The 22,381-nt window shown below is 40.5% G+C and overlaps 1 protein-coding gene and 1 long non-coding RNA gene across 7 annotated transcripts in view; both read right to left on the bottom strand.

Annotated features, from left to right (window-relative positions):
- brsk2a (BR serine/threonine kinase 2a) overlaps positions 1–22,381 on the bottom strand; it is a 205,350-nt gene that overhangs the window by 62,805 nt on the left and 120,164 nt on the right. For all 6 annotated transcript variants that reach the window (XM_085164826.1, XM_085164825.1, XM_085164827.1 and 3 more), the window contains 2 exons: positions 20,590–20,684; positions 1,459–1,544 (listed from right to left, as the gene is read on the bottom strand). In XM_085164826.1, coding sequence (XP_085020952.1) covers positions 1,459–1,544; positions 20,590–20,684 — 181 coding nt within the window. The remainder of the gene's footprint in view (positions 1–1,458; positions 1,545–20,589; positions 20,685–22,381) is intronic.
- Positions 1,707–20,575, bottom strand: LOC146515791 (uncharacterized). The gene is made up of 2 exons (XR_014874867.1): positions 20,344–20,575; positions 1,707–19,380 (listed from the first exon to the last, which is right to left on the bottom strand). It is a non-coding gene; the product is annotated as an uncharacterized LOC146515791 (long non-coding RNA).

Below are 22,381 nucleotides of genomic sequence, written 5' to 3'. Positions count from 1 at the left end.
CCAGAATTATGCTACAAGCTTGTTGATGACTACCAAAAACATCTGATTAAGGTGCGATTTGCTAAGGGCCTTTTAACCAAACCTTAGTGGGGGTGTATGCAAATATTTGACCTGTATTTATAATTTTGTCCCTGTGTGGAGAGAATAAATATTTTCTAACTTGTGGACCAAATTCTTATTTTTTAAAGTCATTAAAAATCTATGCTGTGCAATTATTCCACAACAGCTCAAAGAAATCACTGAAAATGATATTACCATGACATTCATGCCCATGATAAGTGTATGTAAATTTCTTACAACAACAGTAGATCTTGCACTCCTTGACTGATTGCTTAAGGATTCACAACAACAAACTTAATACGATCAATACATCTTAGGCTAAAAAAAAATAAATCATACACTATCTGACTTGTAAGAAATTTTGCATTTCCTAGTTGAGGCTACTTGAAGAATTTCTCCGATATAGTTTGTTTCTTTTACCAAAATTCCTCTCAGGCTCCTTTAAATTCTCTATCACCTCTTGTAAACACCAGTTTAAACAGCTTGTGCCAGCAGAATAATAAGTATTTCAAGCTCTGGGCCTGCAAGCTGCAAACATGCTGTATGTCTATCAATTACTGGCTTTCAGGTGGAGATATCGCACTACGAATCAGAAACATATTAAGAGAAAAATTACATCACTTGTGTTGAGTGTATTCAAGTCACTCGTGGTGCAAATGTAAATCAATTTGTCTTTTGCGACGCTACTAGTGACCGTCTGTCAGAAGTCATGAAGCAATGTGCACAAAATGTGATTTTAATAATCCAATTATGGGATGAATCATAATATTTTGCAGTTCCTATCATCTTAAAAGATGACATGTACAGCACTGCATGTCCGATCCTATTTGCTTTGTAAGCTAAAAATGAAAACTAATTGAATTTAGTTGGCAAACAGTCCACTATAGATCAAGAGGTCTACTATGAACAACTGATGGGGCTGTCACTCACCACTGCTAAAGCAAGCTGATAAATGTATGAGTGTCTGCATGAGTGTGCGTGCATGTGTTTGTGTGTGTATGTGCAGCTGCTGCAGCAGGCTCTTCGTGGCTAATGTTTCTTAATGCCATGGTGTTGCCTCTGATAAGCACATCATGGTGTTTACATTACGAAGGCTTCCTCGCCCTATTAGCAGTCCCCTAGCGTGCACAACTAAATTAAATGCTTCATGCCAATACTAATGGAGCATCTATCCCTCTAAGGCTGTAGTTGTTGGCTTGCAATCATAACACACCAATCACAACTGCTCTGCAGACCACCACAATGATTTGTGGCATTTTAACGACTGTTCTGGTGTCCAAAACAGCAGCTGACTGTAAGAATATCTCATAGTCACAAAAGTTCCTTCTTCTTTTATTGTGTGATTTTGTATATTTCACACACATCAAAAGTGGAGCAAAATCAGCTGGTGATACTTACAAGTATTTTTTATTTTCGTAGACATCGTGTAGCTTTAAAACATGTGGGTGTTCTATGAGCTTCAGAATAGCTATTTCTCGCTCCACCTGTAAGAAAGAAAAAGAAGGAAGAAGAAATTAGTAAAAAGAGTTTTGATTACTGCATCATCAATGTTGCTACATTCCTAAAAAGACTCCACACCAAGAATATAATCGGGCCTATTAAAAAATAAATATTCCCTTCTTTCTCTTTTTTAAACCTTAGTACCAAAGTAGTGTAGTACTTTGGTTTAGGTGCAAAGCACTTAATAACCCCAAAAACATCCCCTGATGAGGCACTGCTGAAAGGGTTTCCACCAGTCTGTAACAGTTGTACAAACCAACTGCAGGCAAAACAGTTTAGCACCTGGAGTCTTCTACTATGAAGTCAAGCTGCTGTAATAGATGCAAATACATCTTTTGGCATAATCTTTTCAGCATTTGAGCACTGATGGTGCTTTTCCAGATGTGTAAGCCAACAATTCCACAGGCAACCGAATTGTCAGAGTCCATTTTTTTCCAAAAATAGTTTTGAAATATTGCTTGTTGACCACAGGACTTCTTTCCACTTTGCTTCAGTCTGTTTTAAGCTTCGTCTCTAAGTGTTCCAGAGCCAATTTAGTGATTTCCATGACAGACATCTGCTTTTAATGCAGCGTCATCTGAGTGCCCAAAGATCACAAACATCCAATAGTGATTTAAAGTATTGGTTCTTTCTGCTGGTTCTTGAAACATCTGATATGTTTTTTATATTGTGAATAAAAATGGGTTTATGCGATTTGTAAATCATTACATTCTTTCCCATTTTACACAGCGTACCAACTTTTTGGAATAAGTAAACTAAGGAAAGGACCTGGCTGTTACTTTCTAGTGAGAGAACGGACAAAGATAAGCTTTGATCAGACTCTGAGCTGGTTAGCTTCCCAGCCAGTAATAACTGCTATCTCATGTTTGCTTCAAAAACAGATGGAAAACAGGTTGCATTCGCCTTATCTTACACATTCTCTCCCAAAACAAGCCGTGAAAATACTGTAACATTTCATAATCCGTTGGTTTTCCTGACGTGAACACAAGTCGGTTTGTTTCAATAAGAAATGTGAGGAAGAATTCCACATTTGAACACTGTCCACGGACTGACTCTTACCCACAGTTAACAACACAAAGCATAGGTCAATATGGGTCAAAATGTGCACTCAGGTACATGAACATTGCCCACAAGAGGCTTCTTTACACTGCAGTTATTGACTGTACTGTAAATATAAACATTACCGTGTCCAGAAGAAACAGACAGCTGAGACAACTAAAGTCCCTACATTTTATTTTGTGTACAGAGCTACTAGGTGACATGTACACTGTACAAAGCAAAATTTCACCAAAATCCAGCTGATCACTCTGGATTTGTATCACCATCTCCAGAGGTCTTTGTCAGCATGTACAGCTGCCACTGAAAATCAGCATGCAACCCGCTTCGACAGACTCCACCACTGCTCTTCAGCACCCTGTCCTCCTGGTCTCCTCTCGGCCATCAGCTCACCCTTCCACAGTTCTTGCCCATCTTCCCTTCCACCTTCAGCATCTAACTTTGACTGACAAGGATGAAGATGAAAGAACAGCGCGAGTTAAAGGCTCCTCTCTCAATCTCATCAAAATCAATTTCACTATGTCATTTGACTGTGACAGCCTTCGCGTCGCTTTAATGTCATACTCAGCGTGGCTTGGCTTTATGAACACTCGTGTGGACTGAAGTCAAAACTGTGATCTGCCAGCTAACTATGTTCTCATTAAATTCTCCAAAGCTGTTTGTTCAATAAGTAATATGCTCTTATTGACTCATATACTCACAATGCTTTAATTTCAAGACAGGTTTTGTTAGTGGTCTCTGCTCAGTCTGTGATTGTGGTATACCTTTACACACAATTCATATTTTTCGGGCAAATAACTTTGTATCTGGCAAAAACACAATTAAAAACTGCTTAAATACATTCAGTCTCTCCAAAGAAAATGCGGTGCAGCGTTTTATTATCCAAGCTGGGCCTAACAAAAACAAAAAAAAACCCACAAGAGAATAAAAAGCTATATAAAATATATTAGAAAAACTAGGCACACGTCTGAGTCTGAAAAGGGTATAAAGGGATAATTACCACTGGCATGAAGAAGCAGCATGAGAAAAAGCTAGGCTAATCAGGGTTAATCCAGACACTAATGAGTGCTATCAGCAGCACTGCACTATGCCACTTTCTCACCTGAGGCTAAGGTGCGTTGTTAAGAATGAGCCCGTGGTGGCTAGCTCGCTAGCTGGCAGTAGGCTCCCTGCAAGGAGACTAATGCTAACCAGGACTCGAGATGAGCTGTCGAAATCCTACAGGGCCGACATCCTAAGCTTCTTTTAACACCTCCTTTTAGTTAATTGAAAAAAGAGAGAGAAATGAGGCTTAATGTGAAGACTTAACTGAACAACAGTCTGCTTATTGCAAGATTTGGTGTTGATTAACATACTATTATAAATCTGTGAAGCAACCTTTGCTCTTTCTAGTAATGCCTTTTTTCTTTAAGTATCCTACAGTTATGAAAAGGTGACTGGAAAAATACGGTTATTCCTCATTTGCTTTCTTCTAGAAAAGGGGTCACACAGTATGTGTTGTGTTCATGCAGTGGAGTCATGCATACCTAATGCATGAAAGGCACACAAAGGAGGAACACCAACGGTTTCTGCATTTATCCACACAGCCACTAACTGCCCACTCACTCAAATACACACACTCTGTAACTTCATGCTAGTAATAAACAATACCAGGTGGCCATTCCCCATCTTGGCCTGGCTCCTGTGCATGCCACAGTCTCTCATTAAATTACACATCTGTGAGCGTGGACACTTCTCTCCAGTTGCCATTTCTCCACCGGACTTCATTAGGCCTTTATTAGCAGGCACTTGGACATTGTTCACCAAGATGCACACACATGCACCTAAACAGAGGTTAGATGAAGACACTCTTTTTATCTTGTCTTGTGTTCTTTTTTTTTGTTTGGCAGTTCAAATTACAGCAATTTCTGGTCAATTTCTCGATAACAAAACGCGTCTGCGAGGCAGGAAAAATGACGCCTCACCAGAAAAAAGGGGTCGAATGTAAAGCAGTGTGGTTATTGTTGTGAAGTGGACATCATTAGCAGAAGACATCAGAACAGGAGCTTGTTAGTGAAAGAGCTGATTGGCACACTTCGACCCACAGGCTTTCCCATCAGTGTCACATCCTGCCACAATAGATGAATCAATAGGAAGGAACAGCGACAGTGATTTTTTTTAAAGATGTTAACTAAGACAACAACTGCAACTGCAGTTAAGCTGTAATAAAAAAGCAAGCTGTATGCTGAAAGAAAAAGTCTCATGGTCCTAATGGTCTTGATGCTGTTCGGTCTAAAAAGTACAGCTTATATGATTTATTACCTTTACTACAATTTGCAAGCAAAGTGTAGATGCAGCGATAGAATATATTCACGCATATGTGAGGGAGAAAGGCTGAGGAGGCTGTAGCTACTTGGAAAAATAAGACAAAAGGCGTAAGTGGTGTCACTCCAAATTCAGAGGATGGCAGCCAGTTTAGCATAGTTCCATCAGCTCGCTATTGATTTGTTAAATTACAGCCCTGGATCTAAATGACCAAATGGATGAGCAAACAAATGAGTGGCAACATCAATAGTTTTATCGCCACGGCCAGTGATAGAGGCCAGGGGATTACAGGCATGCAGACGACAACAAAGACGCAAAGAAATTAGATTCATGTCGCATGTGACCGAATGACCAAACACAGAAGCCAGCCCAAAATCTCAAAGGGTGAAATGCTGGATCACAGGCTCTGTCATCTCTCACTCTCCACTTATTGCACCTCACGCCATTTTTCCCAGCCGGCCTCTCTCACCCCACAGAAGGAAAACACAGACATTTCTGTCACCTCCCCAGGCAAGTGAGTGAATGGCCCCTTGATACTGAGATCTAAGGATCAAAGTCAGCAGGGCAGCCATGTGTGTCAGATAAAAAAAAGGGTGGCTATGCTAACAGTGAGGCCGTAGTGCGTGCAAAAGCTGCTGGGTGGATTAAAAAAAAAACAAAGGAGAGACAGGGGAGGGTGTGTGGATGTGGAAGGGATAAATGAAAAGCCATGTAATTCTCTCCAACGGAGAACAGCAAAAGAAAAGTGTTATGAAATGGGGGGAGGAGCAGTGGCGGCAGCTTGAGCCATCCTCCCTGCACATCACCACCCCATCTCCTGGGTCTTTTATTGTTAATTAACACAACACGGGGAAAGGACAACCTGTTTAACATCGCCATGCACCAAGCAGAGTGTGAATGATAACACAAGGCAGCAACGTAACGAGTTACAAGCATCAAAAGACGCGAGAGACCTCTCCACTTTAATAGCTTTACTTTGCAGAACAAACCAAATATCGACATTAACTGACAACGATGATTTTATTTTTTTACGTTTCAATATTTATCAGCGTTTTGAAAGATGTGTAAAATACAGGATTATGATGGCATGAGTCACTGTTTAACATTAATCTATTATATTGTTTTCTAACAGCTTTGTGCCAGAGATCATTATCTTTACAGCATAACGTCTTTTTCCCCCGAATATGTATTTTCATACAGCTCAGCTTTATAATTCAAAGATTACTTTTTTAAACAAAGCAGTTTTTCTCTTAATCTACCAGTCTTCAACATTATACAAGTAGATATCATGTTTCACACTATATTATGATATTTATATATATAGTTACTATTTTAGGGTAATGATAGAATGAACAGTTAACATATGGGGAAAAGAGGCGTAAGATCTGGATGGGGTAACGGCTGTAGAGAAGGAGACCTGGTCTAACTGTTAGGGAGCAGAAGGGGAGGAGACAACACAGCTTGGCTACTGGCTCACAGACAAAACCAGTCAGCTTGTCAGCATTCATACTTGTGACATGTGGATACTTTACTCTATGCTGCGCACACACTGTACGCATACACTCCACTGATCACGGCAAGCCAAGAGCCACCTCCATCCATCCATATGTCGGTCAGTGAGCCAGTAGGGCAGAATAAGGGACAGGAGGTAGCAAAGCTGGTGTGCATGCAAGCATGTGTGTGTGTGTGTGTGTGTTCTTGCACATGCATGTTAGTTGGAAGGAGTTGATTCGCTGAAGACTGCTGCATGTCAGTCTTGGTAACCAGCATATAAGGACATCTGTTTCAAGGACAAACACAGTCTATCTAGTCGTTACAACATCGCAGAGGGAATCAGTCTGTAATGTGTCCCAAATCGACTTCTTGTGCAGGGCATAATCACTAACTTTGAGATGATATTAACGTGTGCTTCTGGGGGAACCTGCTTATCCAAAATTGGTTTGGAAATTGACAAAGACAGGCTCGGGGCAGTGGATTTAACAGTGTTTGTTGAGGTGAGGCGTGTGCGCGTTAGGTAGCTGCGTTATCTCTCACAGCTGAGCTGGTCGCACTGGGAGCAAAACAAACACAAAATAAAATCATTTATTTGTATGATCCCGTTTCAGTGAAAGTTTTTGAACTGAAAAAAGTAATCTCTCTCTACTTTCATCTTTTTTCTGTTTATCGCTTCTCCGTCCTTGTGGACCACACAAATACACGAATGTAAAATACACTGATACGTACGCAGTCAGTCAGTGCAGCAGGTTTTTCTCTGATAATCACTTTATCAGTCATCCTTTGTGAAGCGGAGGTAAATTCCCTACACGGGGGAGTTTGATCAATGCCAGAGACATGTAAATCGATCTGGACATAGTCTCTGCTAGCTGGCTAGTCCTTATCCTTTATCCATCTTCCAACCTTTGAAATTGTGCTCATCATCATGCCCCTTCCCACCCAAGACCAATTCTGGTATCACTCCTCTTCATCTTCTTCTGCTGGCCCTCATTTATTCTCAGTTTCTCTCATTCTATCTCTCTAATCATGTCTGTGATGTGTTCCTGTGCTGTTGACAGATTCATCAGCCTGGCACTTAGACCAGTGGCAGGCCATATCATTTCACCCTAACAGACATGTCCCTGGATAACCTTGGTCCTAATAATGTCTAATAGCAGAGGTGCTTTAGACCCTGCGGACACTGGGTCTAATCATGAAAACCTCTTCAAATCCACTGCATGGGCTTATGGATGCGCTAGAAGGACACATGCTAAAGAGTCGCAGAGACGACGTGTGATTGCTTATGCATAGTGAATGACTATTAGGGCTGCCACGATTAGTCGACTAGTCACGATTACGTCGACTATTAAAATCGTCACGACTAATTTAATAGTCGACGCGTCGTTTGAAGCTTTGTAAGATCACAAAAGACGCAGGAATAAGTAGTAGGATTTAAGAGTGTAATAACGGACTGAAACAGAAGATGGCAGCACTGCATGTACAAGGATGCCAGCTGCCGTTAAACGCCGAAGAAGAAGAAGTAGTAGCAGCCCAGCTCAGTTTCCAACAATGGCGGCAGCTAGTTAGTTTTAATGTTACTCTTATTATTCTTTCTGAGTCACAAAATAAACGTTTAACATATTTTCAGACGAGAATGTAGCTGTGTAAACCTCAAATATCTGCTCAGTTTATCAAGACACCACATATTTTCAAAAGCGCTCCGACGTTTTCGGAGACGTCTGTTACCCGCTAGCTCGTTAGCTAACTGGGGGCAAGGCTCACTAGAGCCGTGAGAACACCGGACTCCCGGCAAATCGTTTTCAAACCCACCGCCGTCTTTCGCTACTCAGGTTAAACATGATATACAAGTCATTTAGATAACTTAAAAATGTTATTGTTTGGCTTTTTTCAATATTTTATTTGTTCCTGAGTAAATCGGTTTGGCTGAGATTAAAGTTATTATTTTTACACAGCTGACTAAATGTCAAGCAGACAACTGATTATCAGAAGTGTGAGATGCTCGAGAATATACTCCGGTGTCCTGTTATATTTTAGATAGCAAGGAGCAGATGGCTGAGTTTATTAAACTCCACCTAAACAATCTGCAAAATTTAATAAACTATCATCTTGTCTTTATTTTTAGTTAGCACATATCTTAAACACTTAAAGCTGTAAGCTAATGATAGTTATATAAGAGCAGATGCATGCTGGTGCAATAAGCTGTATGTTTTACATTCAATGGATGATGATCTGATTAGTCAAATAATCGGTGACTAGTCGACTATCAAAATAATCGTTTGTGGCAGCCCTAATGACTATGCATGTTTTATCTGCAAAAGCCACCTGCAGAACGAGCAATTTAACAGTGACAGGCAGGCAGTGGTTCGCTTTGGCAGCAAAGTTTTTTTGTTTTGGTTTTTTTTGGTTATTGTCAATTCATTCGTTTATGTCACTCACTAATTTCACAAGACGGGACTGGTACGGTGACCTTTGATTGTGGAGAGATGTGAAATGTGGATTAATGAAGTGGCTTTCATAGACACTGAGGGTAGAGCTCAGAACAGAATGTAATGATTAGATCTGAAGGTCACCTGTACAGTATCACTTACACTAAGGTAAAGCTAATAACTTACTGTTGTCTATATTTGAGGCTAATAAAATAGTTGCTGCTGCTGTTCAGGAAAGTGGATTATCTAACTATTCTGACAAATTTGCATTAAATGCCTTATTTACATTAAATTCTTAGAAGAAAAAGCTGCACACACAAACGTTAATGTTTAGTTTTGTCACAGTAAGCTAGTGGTCATTCTGGTTTGCACTTGTTTGTAAAGTGATGTGCAAAAACAACTTACAGAAGGTAGGTAATGAAAAATTGACAGGGATAATTCGGTGCGGTAATTCAAGCAGACAGGTGATGAGCTGACGTGATTTACTTGCCAACTAATTAACTTCACATATGAATACGTGACTTATTTACTGACACATAAACTGCAGACAGACAGAAGTCAATACTGTATACAGAAGTCAATAGGTAAGAGTGGTCAGCTGAAACAACTTAAATTAGCTCAAAACTTTGCAAATAAGTTCAGAATGAATCTCACATTGTAATTAGGGAGTTGTTTTAGCATTCACACTTGTTAATTAGGCGATACAGTGAGGATTAGACATATATAAAGAAACATAACAGGCGCAAGTTCTCTGTTAGCACTGCGCATTATTACCACTTTATTATATAAACGGCATATGCAATAATATATAGTGTCCAAACTAATTTACAGTACACACCTGCACTTATACCGTGTAGTCATGTATAGTATGTGACTGAGAAAAGGATGGAGGAAAGAACGTCCTTGAGAGAGTGTTAGCACAACGGGGTCATTAGCTAACAATCCCCCTCAGAAATGCAGATGCAGGAGCTGATGAAGTTAAAAGTGTTCTGCTTTTGATCTTCGACACACTGACCAGTCATTAACATATTTGGAGCAAATGAACGTGTTTATTTGCAACAGCTAAACGTGAATAAAAGCGAGTAAATATATGCAAATTAGCCTGGAAGATACTTTACCAATTGATGTCCTCACTTCAGTGGTCAAAAAACCAAACACACACACACACACACGCTGAATTATATAAACAACACTAAATGGGAATCATGCTAATGTTTGCTCTTTTCTAAATTTCCACCACGCTGCACAAATAGTAGTGAATTTATTCACAATAATGAAGACAACTGCATCGTGTTGGAGGTTGATATCTTGCAGTAAGCCCAATCACAGGCCATTGGGCCATTGGGCCAAAAGCATATTTATATAGGGAACACGTTGAGAATTCTATGCATCACATTGGACGTAAAATATGAAAGTAAAGAGAGGTTGGAGTATTTTCCTCTAAAAGGAACACGATGTACCTACTTAAACAGGTGGATAAAGGATTCTACCAACATTCAGTGGTTGAAAAGGAAGACAAATTCACGCTCGACAGGTAGAAAAGCATAAATAAATAGCCATGAAAAGCTATCTGAACTGTGGAGGGGAACTCAGCTGATCTCTTCAATGAAATCATCTCCCTACTTAAGGGGGAAAGAATATGCCCTTTGCTCACAAAGTAAAAGAAAAAAGAAAAAAGAAAAAGCAACAACAAATAAAAACGCAAATAAAGCTTTCTCATCTATCTGACAACACAGTAGCTGTCGCCTTTGAAGAGGGGAAACAAATGCCATCGATTCAGACGTCTGTCTGTCTGTCTCCTGTCGAGCTCAATGGGGGCTCCTGCTATATCTTCTGTTCTGCTATCCTGCATTTCATTATTTCGAGTCTGCACTCCATCTCTGTTTTATCAGGATAAGGCATATGAAAGGTAAAATCACTCAAACAACACTGCATGTGTTTGATGAGCTTTGTGGCCACAGTGAGCAGCAGCAAAGCAGCAGTCAAGAGCCGCACAGTTTTACGTGCCAGATGCTTAATATTCCAAGTACCAGTCAGAAGTGTGTAAACCTCAGTGTCTGGTGTCTTCAGTCAGTGATATTGACCCATGAGTTATACAGTCGCACAAGCAAGGCTAAAACTTTCTTTCAACTTCAAAACGAGTCTTCGGGCACTGGAGGTAAAATCTATTCTCCGTTTCACCAGAGCGTCTTTGCCACTCAGTACAGACTGTGAAAAAACTGATTTGGATGATTAGAAAGCAATTTACAATGTAAAATATGGAGTGTCCTTCATCGTGACTGATAGCGGACAAAGAACAAGGCCGACTATGGGAAAAAATACTCTTTTTTAGGTCCCTACAGGATGCTGTGAGGAAACTGGGAGACAAAAAAGAAACGGGCACTTTTCTCATATTTTTGATACGAACTTTAGAATCAAGCTGTTCTCACAACAGCTCGGCCAGGTTGAGATCTGGTGACTGCTTCATTAATGGCAGAAAGCCAGCTGACCGCTTCTTCTCTTATATTTCTTGCACAGTTTGGAGCTTTGGGTCACTGCCCTGTTGATAGAGAAAAATGTCTCCAGTCAAGCTGTGCCCATAGAGTATGGCATGTAGCAAAATGGAGCAATCTTTTATCCTGTAAAATCCTCCAATTTATCGGTACCATCATATTTCTTCCACATGCTTCACAGATGTCATGCACTCCTATAAAATCGTTTATTTGCTTTATGTCTCAAAAATATTTAATGCAAAGATCTCAAACCTGTGTCTAGGGATGGGTACCGGTATCCAGTGCCATGATGGCACCGGTTCTGACATAAGCGGTAGTAACCAGACCGAAACGCAGCGCACATTTCGGTGCTTTATTTTCCTGAGCTGTGATACACTTTAGATTCTAGCCAATCATTTTACGTTTCCGAGGATAGTAGGCGGGTCCAGGTACGTACGTTCTTTTAGAGCAGAGCTACAGATTAAAAATGCCAAAAACCCCAAGAGGAGAGTCCTGGCCCCTAGCCCTGCCAGTGTAGCAGAAATGATGAGGATGATGATGGCAGCAGCAGCCGTTCTTCTCTGCGTGAGTAGCTTAATGTTGTTCGTGTGTAATTTACGTTGAGTAGGCTAACCACGTTATTACATTAATGTAAGGTGAACTAGCAAACATCATCCTATCTACATGCGGCTGTCTTCTTGTTTGATGGCAGATACTCCCTTCACCCTGGCCAAAAAGGCTAAAATGACCAAAGAAAAAGTGGGAAACAGTTAAACATGAGAGGTTTTTGGACAAAGTTTGTGTTTTTTCCATTGTTAAAGCACTGCTTCCAGCCAAGAGTGATACCATATATGCCCCATAGCTGCAGAAAAGGCTAACATTGTTATCTTTTTACAAAAAAAAAAAAAAGCTGAACATGAGAGGTTTTTGGACCAATTTTGTGTTCTCCATTCTTTAAGCACCGGTTTGAGCACCGTTTAAGCACCGGCACCGGTATCGGATAAAACCTAAACGATACCCATCCCTACCTGTGTCTGTGAGAGTTTCTGTCCAAAGTCTTTGTTGTTTTTAACTTTGGACAGCCCTAGATGCGGCTTTTCTTTGAAACTCTGCTTAGTGGCTTCTTCAATACTGCAAGCTGAGGACCTGCGAGGCATCTATTTTTCAAACACAGACACTGATGCTCGTATACTCCATGCTCGATAGGGCCACAGGATCCCCCACTTTTCTTTCTATTTTGGACAGAGCCAGTTTGTGTTGGCCCTGTGATAGTAAAAGTACTCCCAGTTGTACGAAATCTTCACTGTTGCAGTCCATTTCAGAAGAATTTTTCTTTCCAACATTTACAACGTGTCCAGTAGCATGCATATGCATGTCATGCAAGCACCCAACCTAAGCATAAAGCAGAATTGAGCGGAAGCACAGCTGAGAAACAAAGTTGGTAATTCTACGGTCTTTCTGTGCAGTCAACCTGTTAAAATCAAACCAAGTTAAGTCCTAGTTTCTGGCTCAGCACCAGACAAAGCTGATGGATCAACACGGCAAGGCACAATATATGAAACCCATTTATTTTAAAGGGTGTCTGTGCAGACTCAGAGGCACGGCCATGCACACGAACAGATAAACACACATTAAGTTAAAGAGGATGTGTGTACGTTGGAGGCATTTCTATATCCAACTCACTTGCGGCAATACAGAGATGGGAGAGAAGGGACAATCTATAATCATTAGGAGGGAAAAGAAGAGATGGCAGAGAAAGAAAGCTACAGTGCTGTCACAGAGGTGTCGGGATAACAAGATTAGAACTTGTGTGATTCATCTGTGGCCATGGCATTCTGCTCCTCACCCGCCCACCACAATCTCTGTCGGTTGGTGTGCTGAACCTTTATTCCTTGTCTTTCTGCGACTGTTTTATTTGAAATTATTATTTTACATTCTGCGCCTTTAAAACTCAGACGCTATAGTGTCATATAGACAGTCTAAAAGGAGTTTTTCTTTCATTTCAGGGCATCTGTATTATGTACTAAGACATTTAGACTTCACAAATTATACTCGATTTTCTGATGAAATATGTTCATTTGTGAAAATCCACATAATCAAACAGCCCTGATCTTGTTAATTAACTCGAAATATTTCTGCTTTTACTCGCACCAATGCTGTGGCATTGTCGTGCTGTTCTCAGCTTATAGTCCTCAGCGCAGTGTTTCAAATATTTGCTTAAGGGGGCAATTATAGTGCACACTGCTGCATCTCCAAACTACTTTTCAATTTCTCGGGTGCACATTTCACATTTAAACTGATCTGACTTACATCAAGGACGGAGTTAGAAAACCACCTTACTGACCTCATGGTCTTTAAAAGCCATCAAAATCAGCATGGCTATGTAGCAATGTCTACATCATAAGACATCCATCTAAAGTGTTCCAACTTCATATTCACCACACTCTCCAACCCTCCCCCGACCCACTCGCACTCTTCCCTCCCTATCTTCCTTCATCCTGCACTTCATCCCTCCTCTCCCTCTCTTCCTTTCGCTCTCTGAGCTTGGGGACAGTAGAGTGACTTTGAAGTTGTGCTGCTTCAGGAGGAGAGAGGGAGTCACTCTGGCTAATTAGTTGTCCTTATCCCAACAGCAGCAGCAGCCACCAGCTCGCTGGCTCAGAGGAAGAAAACAGAGCAGGCATCAACAGCAACTACCAACTGCTGCATGTTAAAGATACCCTGATCCCTCTGCTAACGGCTAGTAACAATAATACTCACCCTAAGACTGAACTGCAGATTTATCGGAGTTGCTTTTTTCATATACAGTATAATGACAGGCAGTATGGTAGAAATGTGTTACAGTGAATCCTCTTTTTTCAAGGAAAACTTCAAAATCATTATGTGATTACATGAAAGCACATAATGTCTCTAATGTTATGGTAGTTTCATTTTAATCAACTAAAATCCAGAAAAAAGACACTTTATGCAAAAGCTATAAATTAATTTACGTGTCATTGAAATATAGTATTTGATCCCCAAGCAAAACACAACCAAGACTAATTGGTCACCAGATTTGCACACATCTCAGGAGGGATGTTGGCCCACTCCTCTTTACAGAAACTCTCTAAATACTTTAGGTTTCTTGGCGGCCCCTTGGCAACTTGAAGCTTTAGCTCCCTGCACAGATTTCCTGTAGAGGTCTTTTTCTTTTTATGCCTGACACTTCTGTCCTCCATTTGTCTGGAAAAAACACTGTCTGCACTGATGAATCTACTGCAAGACTTAGATCTATGTAGGGCTGCCACGATTAGTCGACTAGTCACGATTACGTCGACTATCAAAATCGTCGTCGACTGATTTAATAGTCGACGCATCGTTTGAAGCTTTGTAAGATCCCAAAAGACGCAGGAATAAGTAGTAGGATTTAAGAGTGTAATAACGGACTGAAACAGAAGATGGCAGCACTGCATGTACAAGGATGCCAGCTGCCGTTAAACCCTGAAGAAGAAGAAGCTGTGTCCCAGAATTCATAGCGCAGCCCAGCTCAGTTTCCAACAATGGCGGCAGCTAGTTAGTTTTAATGTTACTCTTATTATTCTTTCTGGGTCACAAAATAAACGTTAAACATATTTTCAGGCGAGAATGTAGCTGTGTAAACCTCAAATATCTGCTCAGTTTATCAAGACACCACATATTTTCAAAAGCGCTCCGATGTTTTCGGAGACGTCTGTTACCCACTAGCTCGTTAGCTAACCGGGGGCAAGGCTCACTAGAGCCGTGAGAACACCGGACTCCTGGCAAATCTTTTAAAACCCACCACTGTCTTTCGCTACTCAGGTTAAATATATATAAGTCACTTAGATAACTTAAAAATGTTATTGTTTGGCATTTTTTTTAGTATTTTATTTGTTCCTGAGTAAATCGGTTTGGCTGAGATTAAAGTTATAGTTTTTACACAGCTGAATAAACTTCAAGCAGACAACTGATTATCAGAAGTGTGAGATGCTGGAGAATATACTCCGGTGTCCTGTTATATTTTAGATAGCAAGGAGTTTATTAAACTCCACCTAAACAATCTGCAAATTTCATTAAAATTTACTAAACTATCATCTTGTCTTTATTTTTAGTTAGCACATACCTTAAACACTTAAAGCTGTAAGCTAATGATAGTTATATAAGAGCAGATGCATGCTGGTGCAATAAGCTGTACGTTTTATGTCCAATGGATGATGATCTGATTAGTCGACTAATTGCAAAAATAATCGGTGACTAGTCGACTATCAAAATAATCGTTTGTGGCAGCCTTAGATCTATGCTTCCATGCTGTTTACAACAAATTCCAACCCAACCACCAAACAGCATAAAAACACCATGATACAAGGAAAGATCCAACTTTCCTTGTATCAACAGCTCAGGATGCTGCTGGAGGTATAATGCTGTAATTCTTACCACATTTAGGCCAATTTGAACATTCAAACACCACAGCTTATCTCAGTATCGTTACTGACCATGTCAATCCCTTCATGACAACAGTGCACCTATTTACTCCCAGAAGGATTACCCACCATGTCACAAAGCTCATCTCAAAATGATTTCTTGAACATGACAATGGGTTCGCTGTTCTGAAATGACCTCAACAGTCAAACCAGTGCAGCATCTTGTGGTGGAAGGGGTAATTCCCATCATGGATATGCACCCAACACATCATGTCAATATGGATCATGTTGAATCTATGCCATATAGAATTAAGGCCGTTTTGAGGACAGGGAGTGTGTGCGTGCGGTAGGGATATGGTTGAAATGGAAGCTGGATTTGTACTCTTACGCTGGAAGTGAACACAAAGGGCCATGCCATATGTGGGAATGTCACAGTTAATAGATCAAGAAGAAAACAGGAACTTCTGACAGGAAATGCACAGAGATGTGGTGTCCCGACAAAGACATCTGTGTTATATTTTCCCAGCAGGGTTTCTCCCAACATGTCCATCTCTCTTCTTACTACAGTTCCCTTTTGCTTTCTCTCAACCTCGTGGCCTGATCTCATAGAGACGTGTCCAAAGTAGAGGGAGGTAGCGAGAGAAGTGACTGAGATTCAGAAACATCAACTATTCCCTTGAGATACCCACAAGCACTCAGATTCATGCACAAAATGTTGGTTCTCTCTTAGTATCGGTTTGCCTTACTTCATTCAGTTTGGCCTCAGTGCGAAAGACTGCTGACATACTGTCATATGTGCACGTACTGTGTATTCCCTCTCTGTCTTTTTCTCTCTTCCCGCTGACGGAGACTCTTATTATTATTCAAGTAACTCCATTGTTAGCTTTTCTGCTTAGAAGTGAAAAAACATTGGGCCGCACTTGCTCTTTGAAGTAGTCAAGGCTCATTCCCTGGTTGCAAACTGACATAAAGTTCATAGACGCATGCATTAACCAAGACAATTCAATGTCTTCCTGGTCCTTAGTGTCACAGTCTGTAGGGTTATGGAATAAAGAGTTCAGCATTAGTTATATAAAGTTCAACACACTGAGAGTGTAGAAAAGACCTCTCTGCCAGATACTCCGAGACAATTAATTCAACCCATCTCCTCATCTCCACAGACCCCTGACTCCCAAGGCCAGTCATAAGAAGGACAGACGGAGAGGGATGACATAGGTCGTGGAGGATGTGCATATGCTCATACTAAAGAACGTGCAGATGTTGCTATGGCACATGTGCACACATTCGTCTGCACATTTGCGTGTGGCCTATATTTGTCTATGAGTGTATGCATGCATACAAAGTATATCTGTCATCAGGAGTGTTGCAAATACACACACACACATACACAGACGCACACACAAACACACCTGTCTGGGCGAGTCAGACTCTCCTCTAATGGCACCACGGGGACCCAAGACATTAGCATATTAAAAGGTGACATTTCACAGCCTGAGCTATGCAGGAAGCTACATCCCGATCATTCTGACAGTCTGACAGCCAAATATGCAGTCCGAAGAGCAGACACATGAGAGTATGGGTTGCGACACAATGGGAATATGGGAAAACCTCGACTAGATTTGAGCTGGAAAACACCTGTCCAGTCATAGTAGGAAGCCCCAAAACATGACAATGAATTTGTAATCTAATTTGTGAGATCAGTGTTAGGTGTAATTTGCGGTCCCGCAAATGTGTCCATCTGTGTATGCATTACTATTTGGATAGCAAACAGAGAGAGGTTTTCACCCACAGCGAGCGTGCTGCTATGTAGTCATCCAATATCCCACCTATGGTGATTACTTATGTGCTGATCAAATGCTGATTGGATGATAAGTGACCTGAAAAAGGTCACTTGAGCGATAGAGGCCAAAAAAAATCATCAAAGATTAAGAATACAATGTGGAAAGTACAGACACTGACCGCAGTGGATACTTTTCATTGTTTTTAACACTTGGTTTCACTTCAGCTCTTTGTAAGTTCTAACTTTGCAGGCTGATGGACCAACAACAGCACAAGCAAGAGTAGCTCACGCACTGGTTGTACCACGTTTTTTTGACACCGCCGCCATCAGACAACAAACACTCTCTCCAGGTCGACGAGCAGTCCATAACTGCTACCAGACTGCCTTCAACTATACCTGCTCAGGCATTAAAATAAGCATAATGTGTTCCAAAACTAGCAGGAAATTTACATGTAACATGTAAGTTTGGTAATGAGTCATGCCATTAGATTTCCAGACTGTGAGAACGGCTCAGTTGTACTTGAGTTACATATGGAAAAGATATATATAAATCTTAGAAAGTTTGTATCTGTCTTGTGTGAAACTTGTATGAAAAGCATACAAGAGTGAAAACAGATATAAGATCCCTTGAAAAATTATATAAATGAAACTTGTGTGTTTTGGATACTTACTAAAACAATATATGAAAGTAATGAGAAAGTGGCCACTTTCATGAGTAAATATATAAGTTTTTACTATTTCTTTTCCATATGGGATGGCTCTGACAAAGCACACAATCTCACACACCATAGACACAAACACACTGACATTTTAGCATGTGATCCAAAAATACTGACTTGCAGCATGAGTGGAAAAAACCTAGGATCTCTTTTTATACATGTAGAATAATGCTGATAAATTTGAATTTTTGTAGATACATATTCTCCCCGATGTAATTCAGTTCTCACTGGCACTGACACCCACACACACACCCAACAGTCTACACTGCTGAGACAAGACTGACAATGGCTGAGGTCAGTAATTGGCTCTGAATTGCAGCTTCAGCAAAAGACTCTGTCCTGTTGGAAACCTGTCAGTATTTGGCATCTGTTACCCTCATTTTCCTTCACAGGACAGCAAGATGTCACCTGGCTCACCGACATGTGTTACAATAGTTCCTCCAACTACTTCTGCTACAATACGTCTGTCAGAGCTGAAGCTCTAACAGAAATGACCTGCCTATCTCTCATGAGAACATTAAGACTGCATGTTGAATGGGATAAGAGGCAGAACAGAGAGAGACTTCAAGATCAAATCGGCAGCAAGCAAAGAGCAAAACAGACTCTGACACAGCAAGAAGCTAATAAATACAGATCGTTTATCAAATAACAATATCCAAGGACTGAATTTTTCATCTGTGGTTGAATAATGATGCCACGTGAAGCGATCCAAAACTGAGGGATTTTCCATTTTCAGATAACCTTTACTGTGAGCAGACCCATTCTCCTCCTGCTTTCCAGCTCATAAGCTAACAATTACAGCAAGCACTTGTCTCTGCGTGTTTCCTATAACTACCATTTCCAGGTTGTAGCGTCTCTGAGTTGCCCTCGCTCTTCTTCTCTTTAGTTTCTTTACAACTATTCCATCAAAACAAGGGACAATGTTGCCCTGAATGGAACTTCCCAGCAGGAGTCCTATGATGTAATGACAAAAAAAACGAAAAAAAAAAATTCTATCCTACTGTATGCCTTAAAAAGAAACAATGCAGACTTACTAGTAAAAGCATACTAATTATAGTCACAGAAAGCCGCTTTGCTGTTGTGCATTAGAAGCTCTGACTCTTGCTTGATGGGGGAGTTAAGCAACTCTTTGAGTCTGAAATGCATCACTACCTCCAGTGTTGGGAAGGTTACTTTTAAAATGTATTCCATTACAGAATACAGAATACATGCCCCAAAATGTATTCTGTAACGTATTCCATTACGTTACTCAATGAGAGTAACGTATTCTGAATACTTTGGATTACTTAATATATTATCATGCTGTTTACAACTACATGAATGTACTATTGCTGTGATTTATTACTGTTACTGAAGGTCCGCGGCTCCGAACCGTAGTAAAGGGACCTCTGGCTAATACGGTGGGTTTGTGTCGGGCTCGTAGCCGAAAACTAGCTTTACTTTGTTGTCTGGGTCAACTTTGCTTGCGACAGACAGAGAGAGGCGTTGAAAGGCTGCTCCAAAGGAACTTATTGTTTTTGGAGGAAAACACGAACACGGCGTACAGTCGAGTCTTAATAGCTTACTTACAACTGGGCTCGTCAGGCTCTCTTCTTGGCTGCAGTGGTTATTATTATATTTACATGCTTCCAGCTCCCGTTTTTGCTCGATGACAGCTCGTACTTTTCCTTTTTCTCCCTCCCTCGCTCACAGACACATAACGTGTATGGCAGTCCATTCTCCCTGCAGCACGGACTACACTGTCTATGATGCTACATTCTTTAGAGCTATACCTGTAGCATTCTGCCTATTAGCTTAGCACAACAACAACAAAAAGGCCTCTCTCACCCAGGAAACACGCAGAGAGAGAGAGCGGCACCCTGTAACCATGGCAACCGTAACGCTGCCACCTGGAACAACAGAACGTAGCTGTCAAACAAAACCCAAACAGTCCTGACCCGCCACAATATGAAACAGGGAAGTACCGCCGTGTAATCCATTTACTTCAACAAAGTAACTGTATTCTAAATACCACCTTTTTAAACGGTAACTGTAACGGAATACAGTTACTCATATTTTGTATTTTAAATACGTAACGGCGGTACATGTATTCCGTTACTCCCCAACACTGACTACCTGAGCATGTGATTCCACTCTGTGATATAAACTGCTAATATTTAAGAATTTTTGCAAGATCGGCTGTTGATTTATTTGAAACCTTGGTTCTGCTGAGGAAGTCCACTAGCTTAGAATACTATCCATCCATCAACTGTGGGAACATGACAAATAATATAATTAAAATAAAAAATAAACTAAATTATTTTTTCATTTGCACTAACCATCCTCATCAGAAAGTCCAAAGACTAAGAGCCGCAAACATACCTTCATTAGTACTGACTCGCTGAGTTTCTCACGGTTCACAATCTTAATGGCGACTTTCTGGCATGTTACACAGTGGACTCCAAGTTTGACCAACCCTGAAAAAAAAGGAAATACGCATTTCATTAGGTCAGACACTCTGCTGAATATGAATTTCCACTGAACACATTAGAAAAAGTCCTAAAACGGGCTGTGATTCTTAAAAAACACTTAAAAAAATTCTATTGTCAAGTGCATTGACAAGAATAATATAAAGCAGCTAAGGACCAAATGTTGCTAATGCATGTAATGACTTGTGAAGTGTACACAGAGCCTTAAATTAACTGCCCTGTGGGGTTTATTTGAGTCATAAAGGCAGTAAGTGAGCAGGCCATTTGCTCTATTGATTCCGATAATGTATTAAACCACTGTAATGCAGTAATGGTAATTCATCTAAAATGGCAACAAACAATAGGATTATAAAAAAAAGAATTGCAGGATAAAAAAAACAACTAATTATCAACCAGCATCCAAAATGACATGAATGAAGAAAAACTGCACAGAGCTGTAGTGAGAAACACAAAGTAGAGTGGCATATTTCAAAAACACAGCAGAAAACATTACCATTTTCTTCACAAGACAAACACACTGATTCATGGGTAGAAATCTGAGTGCGCCAGTCAGTTGTATAGGGACTCCCACACGAAGACTCTGTCAAAACTCATATAATTCCTGTGATTTCTCACACAACCCAAAAAGCATCTTCTGCTTTGCCTCACTAAATGTCCCCAGGTGTCCTCACTTAAGTGTAGAAAACCGACAGGGATACAACAACAATGATGTTACAGTGGAACAAAGTGATGAGTGCATTTGATACAGGGACGCCATGACAACAGCACCAATACATTTTCATTTGAGCTGCATTTTTATTAGAAAGATGTTTGTTAGTTAGGGGTAAACTACAAGAAAAACAAGTTTTGGTTCTCTTTCATGGGAATTTCTCTTGATATGGCAGATATAAACTGCAAACTAGCAGCTGAAAAGCAAAATTGAACCTGATTTAATTTAGCCTCTTTAAACTTTGAGGACGTCTTTCGGTGCCTCCACATACATTTAGAATTTTCCCTAGAAACACCTTCCTGATGAAAACTCAGTTTCACCAGAGAACTTCGGACTTGCACAGACAGCAAACATAAACGTCTGTGTCAAACTGACTCGACATTCACATTAATGATCATTACTGAAGACAGCAGTACTCAGTAGAAGAATCTGTCCTGAGCCCAAATGTGGCTCACATCACATCAGGTGAGAAGTACAGTAAGGAGCATGCTTGCCTTTTTCCCCAACATTGTGCACTATAAATTAATTCCCCAGGATCACAGTCAGCATGGGAGTTCTACAGTGACAGATTCCTTGCCCTACTTGCAAGTGTCAGCTTCCTGTGACTGCATCTTCTTCTTCAAACTGAAATTCAAGTGAAAGGATTGCTGATTTGACACAGAGCAGAAGATTAAGCCTGCTGCTGCAGCTGCACGAGTGCAAGTGGTGTGAATGGAACTTCCAGGAAGCAATCTAAAAATAGCAAGAATAATGACAGTGGTCCGGAGGTGTACAGTAAAACATCCTTGAAGTTTATAATGGCCAAAATACAATCAAGTACAGATTTTTTTGTTTTTTTTTAATGGATGGAGTCATATTTTGTTTTTTATCACAGCCTGTATTTTAATATAAGGTGTGATCAGTCATTGAAAGATTAAAGAATATCCTACAGAAAGGGTTTGCTGGTGTGAAGCAGACCAATGTGGGCTTTTAGGAT

The sequence above is a fragment of the Neolamprologus multifasciatus genome, chromosome 7, assembly GCF_963576455.1.
Source record: "Neolamprologus multifasciatus chromosome 7, fNeoMul1.2, whole genome shotgun sequence".
In the NCBI taxonomy this organism is placed as follows: domain Eukaryota; kingdom Metazoa; phylum Chordata; class Actinopteri; order Cichliformes; family Cichlidae; genus Neolamprologus; species Neolamprologus multifasciatus.
Note: the sequence above shows the minus strand (reverse complement) of the source record. Positions and strands in the feature narration are given on the sequence as shown.